Source organism: Scylla paramamosain, chromosome 47 (assembly GCF_035594125.1).
Source record: "Scylla paramamosain isolate STU-SP2022 chromosome 47, ASM3559412v1, whole genome shotgun sequence".
Taxonomy (NCBI): domain Eukaryota; kingdom Metazoa; phylum Arthropoda; class Malacostraca; order Decapoda; family Portunidae; genus Scylla; species Scylla paramamosain.
This window is the reverse complement of record NC_087197.1, coordinates 6,400,352-6,415,958: the sequence shown is the minus strand read 5'-3', so window position 1 is coordinate 6,415,958 and position 15,607 is coordinate 6,400,352. Positions and strand designations below refer to the sequence as shown.

At 40.0% G+C, this 15,607-nt stretch overlaps 1 protein-coding gene across 4 annotated transcripts in view; it reads left to right on the top strand.

Annotated features, from left to right (window-relative positions):
• Positions 1-15,607, top strand: part of LOC135095139 (uncharacterized) — a 58,053-nt gene that overhangs the window by 40,186 nt on the left and 2,260 nt on the right. For 2 of the 4 annotated variants that reach the window (XM_063995905.1, XM_063995904.1), the window contains exons 4-5: positions 4,861-5,027; positions 10,905-11,055. In XM_063995905.1, the coding sequence (XP_063851975.1) occupies positions 4,861-5,027; positions 10,905-11,055 (318 nt within the window). The remainder of the gene's footprint in view (positions 1-4,860; positions 5,028-10,904; positions 11,056-15,607) is intronic. The other 2 variants (XR_010264064.1, XR_010264063.1) reach the window with 1 other exon arrangement.

Genomic DNA, 15,607 nt, shown 5'->3' with positions numbered 1-15,607 from the left:
TGTCTATAAATAGGTGTTAAGAGGCACATTTCATGGTCTGACAAACCGAGGGGCTTCATTTTACTTCCCTTATAACTATTCTTTATGTTACAATAATAATGATCTAATATTTTCTCCTCTCTTGTAGCAAAGTCAATATACTGTTGATAATGAGGAACATAACTCTGAAATTTAGAACCATTGAAATCTCCTGCTATTAATCTAACTGCTTCAGGTGACATATTTTCAGTCTTACACACAACATCATATAACAGACTTTCTGCATTATTTATATCCACATTTGGAGGAATATAAACTACTATTATAAAAATCTTGTTAAATTCTCTTGGTAAATAGTAAGGTCTCACGGAAAGTGTCATGTATTCAATGCAATCATTACAGACTTTCTCAATCACAGTTATATCCCTGCACCACCTGTTGTTTACGTAAGCACACACTCCGCCACCAGCACTTTTTCCTGAGTCTGGGGTTCGATCGCTCCTTATTATTTGATACCCATCAATATGATATGCTGAGTCGGGATCGTTATCACCACTTAACCAAGTTTCTGTCAGACAAATGATAGATGCCTCTCTGAATGCATAATTCCACTTGCACAAAGCACTAAGTTCATCAAACTTGTTCCGTACTGAACGAACATTTCCGACCACACACATAGGGAGAGGGAGCCGGGCGCCGCGTCGTCTGCACCTCACCCTCACACCACCCCGCCTTCCTCTCCTTTTGTTATTTCTAGTTTTTCCCTCTGGATGCAACACCTTCCTTTTCACAGCATCTGGCACGGTCACAGCAATTGTCTCAACGTTGCTAGACTTTGCTAACGTTAGCAGAATATCCTTGCCATAAATCAGTCGTTCCTGCTGTTTGTTTACATCCGGCGGCTCATCAGTCCGGGTAGGCACAGCGGCCACACTCACGGAACAGCTCTGTAGCACCCACCAGAAGAGTAGAAAGCAAACTATTCGCGTCATCATGATGTCTGTAGCTTCATAACTCGCCAGGCAACTCAGGAATACCAGCAGCCTTCCAATTCCATTAAAAATACAATGAAGAAAATCGAAGCAAACAAGCACAGGTCGCCCGCGGAGGTGGTGCCATATTGGCGCTATATTGGAAGTCCTTAGTTTCATCGCTCCCTCGAAAGACACAACAGATACACTCCAATATTTTTTACCTGAACCGTTATACTTCTGTCACTTTATTCGTAAAATTGAATTGTGTGAGATTTTACCTTTTGACAGCTCAAAATTCTGCATTTCTTATTCACATCTATGCTCAGTATTTATATTTTTCACTCAAATTTTCCTGAAACGTTTTTTTTTTTTTCTTCAGGCGTATATTACATAGCAAGCATATATTGAAGGATCAATCAACATTTACGTATCTTATCAACTTTTCTTTGTAGCTCCAATTAACTTTTCCATCTTCAATCAGTTTTTCTTTGTGGTTCCAATATTTTATTTCCTATCTGGCTTCGGTATTTTCTTTGTGGCTTCAATATTCTATTTTCTCTGTGGTTTTAATATATTTTTTTTCTTTGTAGACCCACTGCTATAATCACAAATCCTTGTATATGTACACTCTCAAACTTTCCACATCTAGGTACTTGTCGAAACGAAGCTTTCTTCCTTCGATTCCTCCTGAATCAACTAATCCCCAGACAGGATTTGCACATAATCCTCCCCGTTTCTCCTTTTCCTCCTTGAGCAAAATTTGACGCCTAGGAGTATACCGCCACGCCCCTAGAACAGCAGAAAGTGTACAAGTTTGCTAGGATCATTAACATAATCTGACGCATCAGTTTCCCAGAACTATAATCCACACTTGTGTAGCGCAACACTTTCCCAGAACTATAATCCACGTTTATATATCGCAACACTCAACTTCATCTAACTTCAACTTGTGTTCACTCAACGTCAAGTTAACATAGGCGTTGACGTTAACATAGGTATAATTATTTTACTTCATATCTATTACTTCATTGTCTTCACTCAACGTCAAGTTAACATAGGCATTGACGTTAACATAGGTATAATCATTATCATGATTATTCACCTCTTTAATAGTTTACATTCTTTATCCTAATTATCTATTTTTTATTTAATTAATTGATTAATTTATTTATTAGATACTCATTTTCCAGTTTCCTCATTTAATATATCCGTGCATTAAAAAATACTCATTCAAAATTTTACTTATGTTCCTCTCAGAACTAACAAGCTCCTCATCTGCTGCCTTTAATGAACCTATTGTTTCCCTATTCTTCGTTCTATATACCCTTGTCTTCGCCTGGTTGGCTACCTCTAATTTATAATAGTTTTTATCTTTCCTTGTTAACCTCCTGACTGTTCTAACTAATTCATTATATTCTGGTCCTAAAACTTCTTCCCCTGCCTTTAATCTCCTATATATACTTCTCTTCCGTCCTATGTATTTTTTTTTTAACCCATTAGTCATCCATTTAGGATAATTTTTGTGATATTATTGTTAACTGTCCTGTATGTAATTCATCAATGAAATATTTGTACAACTCATCTACATTTACTTCCCCTAATCCTCTCATCTCGGCCCCATCCATCTTCACTTCATCTTCTACTCACCTCTCCCATCTGAGCATGACCTAACCCTTCAACATACTCACACATATCTTTCCCTCTCTCACTCCTTCGACCATTCCTGACACTTGTTCCCTCTTCTTGTCTTACACCCTCACACCTCACCTCACCTCCCTCACCCTGCCTTATTTTTCTCAGCTTCATCCTGGACCTTACCTCCCCTTGTGTCCATTGCCAGTGAATGTACCTTTTTAATCCCTCAAAATCTGCTCTCCTAAAATCAAGCATTTTACTAGTGTTTTCGTATTTAAAAGTTTCCTCCCAATTTGATTTGTACCTAATTTCACAATGGTCACTGTTACCTAGCTGTCCTTCAACCTCTACCTGCGTGACTGCTTCCTCCCTGTTAGTGTTAAATGTAGAATATTATTCCCCCTTGTGGGTCCTAAGATGACATGTTTTAAAAAATAATTATCCTGAATTGCCTTAAGAAATTCCACTGCTTCACTGTTACCCACCATCAGGCTCTAGTCGATATTCCTAAAATTAAAAACTCTTACCACAAATCCCTGACTGCACCTGCTTGCTCTATTTATTTCCTGCCATAGTGAGGTGTTAATTTCCTTTGTACTGTTCGGTGGCCTGTACACTACTTCCAGTACTACTGACTGTGGTCCTTCCTTAATATCTACCCATATCGATTATGTTATGCTATCAGTTTTAATTCTATTGTTAATTAATACAACACTGTAATGTGTCCCTAACGTACAGCGCGACGCATCCTCCTCTTTTTTTCTCTGTCTTTATAGGATAGTGTGTAACCATCTATCTTAACCTCTGGATTAAGTACTTTTCCTGACATATCTAACTAAATTTTTGTTAAAGCAATGATGTCAAGGTTCTCTACACACGCCATTCGTCTAAGTAGGTCTATTTCATTCTAAATACTTCTACAATTCGTGCAGTTAACACTTTTAGCTATTCCTTGTCTTCACTGAGCTACTTACTTTTCTAGATTTATCTAATTGGTCCTTCATTTCGTCCTCACAAGTCCTTCTTCGCTCCTGAGTAGTGAAAAAAAGCGCAGAAGTGCAGTTACCTTCCGCTCGAGTGTTTCGGCTAAATACGAACACCCTGACGTGATAAATGCACTCCATCCCTGGCGTACAAGGTGTCCCTATCAAAGAGGTTCCAGTTGTCGATGAACGTCCATCCATTACTTTTACAATGATTTGCGATCCTGTGATTCACTCTAATAGCCCTGGACAGCCAATCAACACCAATTCCCTTCCTCAGCAAGACATCACATACCACAGGGATCCCTCCTTGTCTCTAATCTTATCCAAGGCCTGCCTAATCTTCCCGAACAGCTTTTCATTCCTGACCTTACCAAAGTAATTTCCTCTCGCGCTGAGAAAAAGAATGGACTTGCTCCCATCATTTCCCAATCACGTGTCTAGCCTATCAGCTACTTTCCCTATCTCAACCCTTGGCAAACACACCCTCGACCTTCGCTTCCTATTTCTGGCACAAAACGCGTTATCTAAATGCCTAACATGACTATCACCAAGCACAAGCACTCTACCATGGGGCAGAGTAATTGCATCTGTCCCTCCTTTTTCTTGTCTCCTCCAGCCACGTCCACCTCCTCTCCAGTTTTTCCCTCTTGCCCACTAAAAGGATTCCTCGTCTCCACGTGGCGCGCCTTCAGTCGAGGCGCCTTGAGAACCTTCAACTTCTTGGCGCCCCTGCACACAACTGACCACTGCTCCTCCGTCGCCTTAATAGATAAGGTGATGGCGGGGCACGACCCTCCCTAAGGTGCTGAGATCCTCTCGCAGAACTCAGCGTGCAGGTCTGAGATCCTTTCAGGAAAATCAGCTTGCACCTCCAAGATCCTTCGATGGAACTCATTATTCACCTCTGAGACCTTCGCAACGAAGGCCTCGAGAACAGGAGAACTAACACAACCAGACGACTAAGCAACACATTACCCAGCTATATCGTCAGGTCACTGCTCACTAAACACGTCAGTTTCCTAGGAACTCTGACTACAATTATTAATACTACTACTGATATTATTACTACCACTGCTACTACTACTACTACTACTACTACTACTAATAATAATAATAATAATAATAATAATAATAATAATAATAATAATAATAATTGCACTACAGTAGTAAACCAGAGAGAGAGAGAGAGAGAGAGAGAGAGAGAGAGAGAGAGAGAGAGAGAGAGAGAGTGTGTGTGTGTGTGTGTGTGTGCGTGTGTGCAACAATTCAAAGTCTCGCCATTACAGGACTAGCCTTAAGCATTTCATGGGTCACCTGAGTGCTGATTGGGTGGCGCTGCTTTCTGAATCCCTTGAGGTGCTGCACCTGACCGTATCTAGCGATGAGCATGCTGCCAGCCTTCTAACAGCCCTCACCCGAGCCACCTCATCTCTGCCTTACCTGCATTGGCTTTGTGAGTCTGTGGTGCAGTGAATATTGAAGACTGTTGCACTCCTTGCACTAGTATTTATCAAATGTTGTGTGTATGAGAGAGAGAGAGAGAGAGAGAGAGAGAGAGAGAGAGAGAGAGAGAGAGAGAGAGAGAGAGAGAGTGTGTGTGTGTGTGTGTGTGTGTGTGTGTGTGTGTGTGTGTGTGTGTGTGTGTGTGTGTGTGTGTGTGTGTGTGTGTGTGTGTGTGTGTGTGTGTGTGTGTGTGTGGGTGGGTGGGTGGATGGGTGGGTGTTTACTGTTTTTAAAAAAAAAGTTAACAGGTCCGACCCAGACAACTACAGAGGCATAAACGTAATAAACGGCATCACTAAATTATATGATATGGTTCTGTGCCAGTGGTTCATTCCATTTCGTGAGCAGGTTGGGGCACAGAGGGGCTGCACGGAACATGTCGTATCGTTACGCCTCCTCATTGATATGGCACGCCGAAAGAAATTTATGCTTTTCGTAGCTTTTATAGACTTTAGGAAGGGTTATGATCTGGTACCTAAGAATAAATTGTTTGTCATTTAGAAGCGCTTAGATTGCGGCATGGTGATGCTAGCAGTGCTGGTGGCAATGTACACTATCACTGAATCAGTCATCGGCGGTGTGATCATTGCGGCCACACTCGGAGTGAGGCAGGGCTCGCCCACCTCATGCCTAATCTTCATAATTTTTATAAATGAATTTATTAGGCTAATCAGACAGAGGTGTTTGCCTGATAGTTTTCTTGGCTGGCTTCATACTCTGGTCTTGATGGATGATACCGTGATCTTGTCCACAAACAGAGAAGGAATGGTGGAGAAGGCGAAATTGCTTCAGTCATTCTGCAGTGAGCACGGTATGGTCATCAACGGGGCCCAAACTAAATTTTTCGTTGTCCGTGCCGTTACACGTGAATGGCCTGACTATCGCCCCGTCTTCAATGTATATGTATCTTGGATCGCCTTTCACTAGCGACGGTTCCATGTCATCCAACCTTAAGGTTCACACCAGGGCAAAAACAAACCAAGTCATAAAATTTGTTACCTTTCTAAAAAAGAACAATGATGTACCGTTCGTGGTGAAACGAAGAGTTTTTGACGCTGCACTTATGTCAACTCTCCTGTATGGTTGTGAGTCGTGGTTGGGAGCTGACTTAGGGCCTATGACTAAGTTGTATAATTGGGGCATCAAGAAGCTGTTAGGTGTTAGGAAGTCTATGCCCGACGACATTTGTTACGTTGAATCAGGATACCCCTCACTTCTCGATTTAGTGAGATCCCGCCAACACAGTTTCTTTTAATGAAATTGTATCTGAGAGGTATGGATACACTGATGACCGACTAATGTATGTTATAGATATAGTTACCCGAGCCAACATCCCCTCAAGTGCAAACATACAGGGCTTTATTGACACTAATGTACCTAGCATGCAGGACCTCATGAAGAGAGTGCAGGAGCGTGTCGAGGCATCTTTTTTTTTTTTTTTATGTAGAAAGGACACTGGCCAAGGGCAACAAAAATCCAATAAAAAAGTGCCCACTGAAATGCCAGTCCCATAAAAGGGTCAAAGCAGTGGTCAAAAATTGATGAATAAGTGTCTTGAAACCTCCCTCTTGAAGGATTTCAAGTCATAGGAAGGTGGAAATACACAAGCAGGCAGGGAGTTCAAGAGTTTACCAGAGAAAGGGATGAATGATTGAGAATACTGGTTAACTCTTGCGTTAGAGAGGTGGACAGAATAGGGGTGAGAGAAAGAAGAAAGTCTTGTGCAGCGAGGCCGCGGAAGGAGGGGAGGCATGCAGTTAGTAAGATCAGAAGAGCAGTAGAAAATAGAAAATAGAAATAGCGGTAGAAGACAGCTAGATATGCAACATTGCGGCGGTGAGAGAGAGGCTGAAGACAGTCAGTTAGAGGAGAGGAGTTGATGAGACGAAAAGCTTTTGATTCCACCCTGTCTAGAAGAGCAGTATGAGTGGAACCCCCCCACACATGTGAAGCATACTCAATACATGGACGGATAAGGCCCTTGTACAGAGTTAGCAGATGGGAGGGTGAGAAAAACTGGCGGAGACGTCTCAGAACACCTAACTTCATAGAAGCTGTTTTAGCTAGAGATGAGATGTGAAGTTTCCAGTTTAGATTATAAGTAAAGGACAGACCGAGGATGTTCAGTGTACAAGAGGGGGACAGTTGAGTGTAATTGAAGAAGAGGGGATAGTTGTCTGGAAGGCTGTGTCGAGTTGATATCGTAGATGGAGGAATTGAGTTTTTGAAGCATTAAACAATACCAAGTTTGCTCTGCCCCAATCAGAAATTTTAGAAAGATCAGAAGTCAAGCGTTCTGTGGCTTCCCTGCGTGATATGTTTACCTCCTGCAGGGTTGGACGTCTATGAAAACACGTGGAAAAGTGCAGGGTGGTATCATCAGCGTAGGAGTGGATAGGACAAGAAGTTTGGTTTAGAAGATCATTAATGAATAATAAGAAGAGAGTGGGTGACAGGACAGAACCCTGAGGAACACCACTCTTAATAGATTTAGGAGAAGAACAGTGACCGTCTACCACAGCGGCAATAGAACGGTCAGAAAGGAAACTTGAGATGAAGTTATATAGAGAAGGATAGAAACCGTAGGAGGGTAGTTTGGAAATCAAAGCTTTGTGCCAGACTCTATCAAAAGCTTTTCATATGTCCAAGGCAACGGTAAACGTTTCACCAAAATCTCTAAAAGAGACCAAGACTCAGTAAGGAAAGCCAAAAGATCACCAGTAGAGCGGCCTTGACGGAACCCATACTGGCGATCAGATAGAAGGTTGTGAAGTGATAGATGTTTAAGAATCTTCCTGTTGAGGATAGATTCAAAAACTTTAGATAGGCAGGAAATTAAAGCAATAGGACGGTAGTTTGAGGGATTAGAACGGTCACCCTTTTTAGGAACAGGTTGAATGTAGGCAAACTTCCAGCAAGAAGGAAAGGTAGATGTTGACAGACAGAGCTGAAATAGTTTGACTAGGCAAGGTGCAAGCACGGAGGCACAGTTTCGGAGAACAATAGGAGGGACCCCATCAGGTCCATAAGCCTTCCGAGGGTTTAGGCCAGCAAGGGCATGGAAAACATGATTGCGAAGAATTTTAATAGGTGGCATGAAGTAGTCAGAGGGTGGAGGAGAGGGAGGAACAAGCCCAGAATCGTCCAAGGTTTTTAGCAAAAGTTTGAACGAAGAGTTCAGCTTTAGAAGTAGATGTGATAGCAGTGGTGCCATCTGGTTGAAATAGAGGAGGGAAAGAAGAAGAAGCAAAGTTATTGGAGATATTTTTGGCTAGATGCCAGAAATCACGAGGGGAGTTAGATCTTGAAAGGTTTTGACATTTTCTGTTAATGAAGGAGTTTATGGCTAGTTGGAGAACACACTTGGCATAGTTCCGGACAGAAATATAAAGTGCATGAGATTCTGGTGATGGAAGGCTTAAGTACCTTTTGTGGGCCACCTCTCTATCATGTATAGCACGAGAACAAGCTGTGTTAAACCAAGGTTTAGAAGGTTTAGGACGAGAAAAAGAGTAAGGAATGTACGCCTCCATGCCAGACACTATCACCTCTGTTATGCACTCAGCACACAAAGACGGGTCTCTGACACGGAAGCACTAGTCATTCCAAGGAAAATCAGCAAAATACCTCCTCAGGTCCCCCCAACTAGCAGAGGCAAAACGCCAGAGGCACCTTCGCTTAGGGGGATCCTGAGGAGGGACTGGAGCGATAGGACAAGATAAAGATATGAGATTGTGATCGGAGGAGCCCAACGGAGCAGAAAGGGTGACAGCATAAGCAGAAGGATTAGAGGTCATGAAAAGGTCAAAAATGTTGGGCGTATCTCCAAGACGGTCAGGAATACGAGTAGGGTGTTGCACCAATTGCTCTAGGTCATGGAGGATAGCAAAGTTGTAGGCTAGTCCACCAGGATGGTCAGTGAAGGGAGAGGAAAGCCAAAACTGGTGGTGAATATTGAAGTCTCCAAGAATGGAGATCTCTGCAAAAGGGAAGAGGGTCAGAATGTGCTGCACTTTGGAAGTTAAGTAGTCAAAGAATTTCTTATAATCAGAGGAGTTAGGCGAGAGGTATACAACACAGACAAATTTAGTATGAGAGTGACTCTGTAGTCGTAGCCAGATGGTGGAAAACTCGGAAGATTCAAGAGCGTGGGCACGAGAGCAGGTTAAGTCACTGCGCACATAAACGCAGCATCCAGCTTTGGATCGAAAATGAGGATAGAGAAAGTAGGAGGGAACAGAAAAGGGGCTACTGCAGTTGCCTCAGACACCTGAGTTTCAGTGAGGAAAAGAAGATGAGGTTTAGAAGAGGAGAGGTGGTGTTCTACAGATTGAAAATTAGATCTTAGACCGCGAATGTTGCACAAGTTAATGAAGAAAAAATTGGGGGGAGTGTCAAGACACTTAGGGTCGTCGACAGAAAGGCAGTCCGACCTGGGGACATTTATGGTCCCCTCCCCAGATGGGGACTCCGAGGCTGGTGTAGGAGTCGCCATGATGATTTTAAAATTTTTGAGTGAAGGGTGTGTGTGTTATTAGGTGCTTGTAATTTTGTGTGTAGGAAGAGAGTTGTCTTTAGAGGGCAGGCTGTGACTGCCCCCTTGTGTTGTGAGACACAAAGGGAAACGTTCAGTGAGGTCACAGCTGGGTTTAATGATAAGTTCACAGCACCCCCCAAACAGTGCTTTAGACCTCACTGGGAGTAATTATCGTTTCTGCAGGTGTCTGCTGCGATATGCCATGTACCGAATCATTAACCCCACTCTCCAACTTCATTCCGTATATAAGGACGGCCACACAATCAACGACCTTTTTAGAATGTCCTTCACTGGCTTCCGTGTATCTGAGCACTCTCTGGCGACAAAAAGTGGGCGCTGAAATAGGCGGGGAAGAGATCGGTTGCCTATAAAGCGTCTTTGTGCTTGTGGTGCTATATAAACATAACGACATGTTGTTGAGATCTGCCTATTTTTGTCAGCATTAGGCAATAAAATAACTTAGAACGCCCAGAAGACCTATGCGATGCAAATACGACACCGACCAAGTTTGTAAGATCATACATATAATTTTGTCTCTATATAATTGAGTGATGTCTCTATATAATTGAGAGATATGTTCCTTACGTTTGTTTTATTTGTGTTTTCATTTATTGTATTTACATAATGGAGAGCAATGGATCGCGGTTGTGTTAATACTTTTAATGTTACGAACATCTGTTTTAAGTATTTGTATTTTGTTGTGTTTGTTGTAAGTTAAGTCTTGGTTTATGATTTCATATATTCAGTTAGTTTGTGTTTTTATTATTATTCTGTTTATGCCAGATTTGGTGGACTGCGGATAGGTTTGAGGTATTTTACTGTTACTAATTTGAGGTTTAGGAATATACAATATTACGTGTTTTTTTTCCGTGTTTTTAAAGAAAATAATAGCATACAGCTTTATTTGTACTGCTAGTTCTATTATTTATATTTAAGTTAGTGTATTGCGGTTATGTTTAGGTGTTTTACTTGTTCTAGTTGTTTTTTAGGTAGTGTTTTTCTTGTATTTATATAGTTGAGGTGATGGCCTTCGGTTTTATTATTTATTCATGGACAACAATTTGTCTCTATGTCTTCAAGTTGTAATTTATCTAATTAACTTACATTTTTTTGATAGTGTTGTTTTATGAACTTTTGTAACATGCTTACTAACTGTGGTCAATAAACTATGCATTTATCTGTCTATCTATCTATCTATCTGTCTACCTATCTGTGTGTGTGTGTGTGTGTGTGTGTGTGTGTGTGTGTATGTGTGTGTGTGCGGAGGTTAAGCTGGTGGTGTCCTTGCAGGCATACACGTCCCCATGACGATGGTAACATCAACGGCGGTTCCTTCACCACTTCCTGACATCAGCAGTGTTTCCCTGGTCTTGTCTGGCGTGGAACAAAGCCTGATGGAGGAAGCGTGTCAAGTGGCGGTGGCACTCCAGCCTACGAGGGGGTGAGTGTGTAAGTGAGTGTAATGTGAACTCTCTCTCTCTCTCTCTCTCTCTCTCTCTCTCTCTCTCTCTCTCTCTCTCTCTCTCTCTCTCTCTCTCTCTCTCTCTCTCTCAAAAAAATAAATATATAAATAAATAAATAAATGAATAAATAAATAGATATTTAAACAAATAAATAAACAAATAAATAAATAAATAATCATAATAATGGAACAAAAGTAAATGAAACATAAATTATATATAAATAAACAAACAAAAATGCATGGTACCAAACAGCAGACTTAATTGCGCCTCAGCACCAAGCATTAGAAAATAAATATTTACTGAACAACAGAAACACGTCAAATAAAATTGCAAAGAAGAAATCATGGAAAAAGAAAGAGAAAAAAATAAACAAATAAAAACAAGCCATCAAACAATATTGAATGGTAAAATTAAACTCTATGAAACAGATGACTAAATAAGGCATTCAATAAAACAGAATAAATAAGTATCAAAAAAGAAATTCTAAAAAGTGGAACATGTTATACAAAAAATAACTAAGCTCACAAAGAAATAACAGAAATAAAAAAAAATAATAATTAGATAAGGAATGAACTAATAATTCAGTTATTTGATTAACCTTAAAACAAACACATCAGTGGAAGAAAGTGGCTGATGTGTCAGTTACTGAGTGACTCAAACGGACACACAGACCAGACAGACAGAAAGATAGACAGTCAGGTAGACAGACAGACCCATAGACAGCTAGACAGAGATAAAGACAGACAGCCAACAAGCCAAAAAGACAGCCAACCAGACAGACAGCCAGAAAGACAGATAGACAGCCAGACAGACAAACAGACAGACAGGCAGACAGGCAGCCAGAGAGCCAGGCAAACAGCCAGACAGCCAGGCAGACAGCCAGATAGCCAGCCAGACAGGCAACTAAACGGACAGAGAGAAAGAGAGAGACAGACAGACATACAGACAGACAGACAGACAGACAGACAGGCAGGCAGACAGACAAACAAACAGACAGACAGACAGACAGACAGCCAGACAGGCAGCTAGCCAGCCAGACAACAAGACAGACAACCAGACAGACAGACAGACAGCCCTTTTGTGGGCCATCTCTTTACCATGCTATACATGATAGAGAGGTGGCCCACAAAAGGTACTTGAGCCTTCCATAACCAGAATTTCATGCCCTTTATATTTCTGCCCAGAACCATGAGGAGTCTGTTCTCAAACTAGCCAAAAAACTCCTTCATTAACAGAAAGTGTCAACATTTACCAAGAACAAACTCCCCTCATGACTTCTAGCACCTAATCAAAAACATCTCCATTGTTTCTTCATCTTTCCCTCCTTTATATCAAGTAAATAACACCACTTCTATCGCATCTATATCTAAAACTGAAATTTTCGCTCATACCTTTGCTAAAACCCTACCTTGGATGATTCAGGGCTTGTTCATCTCTCTCCTTCATCCTAACTATTAAAATCCTTCACAATACTGTTTCCCATGCCCTTGCTAGCCTAAACCCTCGGATGGCTTATGGACCTAATGCGATCCCTCCTATTGTTCTCCGAAACTGCGCCTCCGTGCTTACACTTTGCCTTTCAACTATCTTTTCTTATTTTATAACAGTCAACTGTCTCCCTCTTCTACACTAAATATCCTCGATCTGTCCTTTTCTTATAATCTAAACTGGAAACTCCGCAACTCATCTCTAGCTAAAACAGCTTCTATGAAGTTGTTCTAAGGTGTTCTAAGACGTCTGTCAACATCTACCTTTCCTTCTTACTAGAAGTTTACCTACGTTCAGCCTGTTCCTAAAAAGGGTGACCGTTCTAATCCCTCAAACTACAATGCTATTACTTTAAATTCCTGCCTATCTAAAGTTTTTGAATCAACATCAGGATGATTCTTAAACATTTATCACTTCATAAAGTTCTATCTGATCACCAGTATGGGTTCCGTCATGGCCACTCTACTGGTGATCTTCTGTCTTTCTTTACTGAGTCTTGCTCATCGTCTTTTAGAGATTTTGGTGAAACGTTTGTTGTTGCCTGAGACATATCAAAAGCTTTTGATAGAGTCTGGCACAAAGGTTTGATTTTCAAACTACTCTCCTATGGCTTCTATCCTCACTGTAATTTCATCTCAAGTTTCCTATCTGACCGTTCTGTTGCTGCTGTGGTAGACGATCTCTGTTTTTCTCCTAAATCTATTAACAGTGCGGTTCCTCAGCGCTCTTTCCTGTCATCCAATATCTTCCTATTATTCATCAATAACCTTCTATACCAAACTTCTTGTCCTATCCACTCCTATGCTGATGATATCACCCTGCACTTTTCCATGTCTTTTCGTAGACGTCCAACCCTTCAGGAAGTAAATAGTTCTTCCTTGCAAGAACAAAAAAAAAATTCTGATTAGGGCCGAGCAAACTTGGTTTTGTTCAGTGCCTCAAAAATTCAATTCCTCCATCTATCAACTTAACACAACCTTCCAGACAACTATCACCTCTTCTTCAATGGCACTCAACTGTCCCCTTCTTCTACACTGAACATTCTCGGTCTCTCCTCTTCTAATAATCTAAACTTCACATCTTATCTCTAGCTAAAACAGTTTTTATGAATTAGGCATTTTGAGATGTCTCCAACAGTTTTTCTCACCACCCCAGCTGCTAACTATGTACAAGGATCTTATCCGTCCATGTATGAAGTATGCGTCACATATCTGGGAGGATCGACTCATACTCCTCTTCTAAAGAGGATGAAATTAAAAGCTTTTCGTGTCATCAACTCCTCTCCTCTAACTTTTTTTCAGCCTCTCTCTCAACGCAACAATGTTGTATCTCTAACTATCTTCTACTGTTATTTTCATACTAACTGCTCTTCTGATCTCGCTATCTGCATGCCTCCCCTTCTCCCGCTAGCTCGCTGCACAAGACTTTCTCCTTTCTCTCACACCTATTCTGTCCACCTCTCTAATGTATGAGTTAACCTGTATTCTTAATCATTCATCTCTCTCTTTAGTAAACTCTGGAACTCACTGCCTGCTTCTGTATTTCCACCTTCCTATGAATTTATTGCCTTCAAGAGGGAGGTTTCAAGACACTTATCCTTTAGTTTTTGACTACCGCTTCGGACCCTGTTGAAGGACCGGCATCTCAGTGTCTTTTTTATTACTGGATTTTTGTTGCCCTTGGCTGGTGTCCCTCTTACGTAATATATATATATATATATATATATATATATATATATATATATATATATATATATATATATATATATATATATATATATATATATATATATATATATATATATATATATATATATATATATATATATATATATATATATATATATATATATATATATATATATATATATATATATATATATATATATATATATATATTTATTTATTTATTTATTTATTTATTTATTTATTTATTTATATATATATATATATATATATATATATATATATATATATATATATATATATATATATATATATATATATATATATATATATATATATATATATATATATATATATATATATATATATATATATATATATATATATATATATATATATATATATATATATATATATATATATATATATTGTTAAGACCACAATTCCCAGCCCCTTCACCAAGCGGCCACACCTAGAGTAGCTTCACTGAGGTATCTCATATGTGGATTCAGTGCAGGGCTCAAACACAGGCGTACAGGGACCCTTGTGACTCCTGCACCCTTCTCACAACTGTTGTAACTCCAGGTCACACTAAGTTAAGGTCACCAGGTTATTTTATCTACCTACAGACAAGGGAGATGCTCCAAAGAGCACTTAACACCCACAACTGCAGAAGAATCGACAATCACGTCTAAGAAAAACAGTTAACACAAAGCAACACGCAGGTATAATATAATATGGCAGTCCTCTCACTGCCCACCAGAGTGTTATAACCTCAAACCGAGTAGCATCGTTTACTGCCTCCTGGGCGACAGGCCTTGTCAGGACATGGGGAGGGAGTGAAGTTACTACACGGGTAATTACTTAGATCCTCTGCAGCTGAACTGCTTCAGCCCGAGATAGCATTTAAAACAAACAGGGTTATTAACACAAGAAAGAAAGACACACGAAACTACTACGAAAGAGTGTCCACCAACACACAGAAGGGTCAGTCACCACTAACTGCACAAACTCGACTTGTACACTTGTACAGCCGAGCAGTCACTTCCCTGGGTTTGGTGTGTTATTCACAACTACGGTTACTGGCAGACTACTACGGAGATTACTGTTATATATATATATATATATATATATATATATATATATATATATATATATATATATATATATATATATATATATATATATATATATATATATATATATATATATATATATATATATATATATATATATATATATATATATATATATATATATATATATATATGCCCGGGTATACAGCCAATAATGACTCGCTTATCCCCCTTGTTTGGATACCAGCTGACCCAGCTACCTATTATCCCGCCTTAATCCC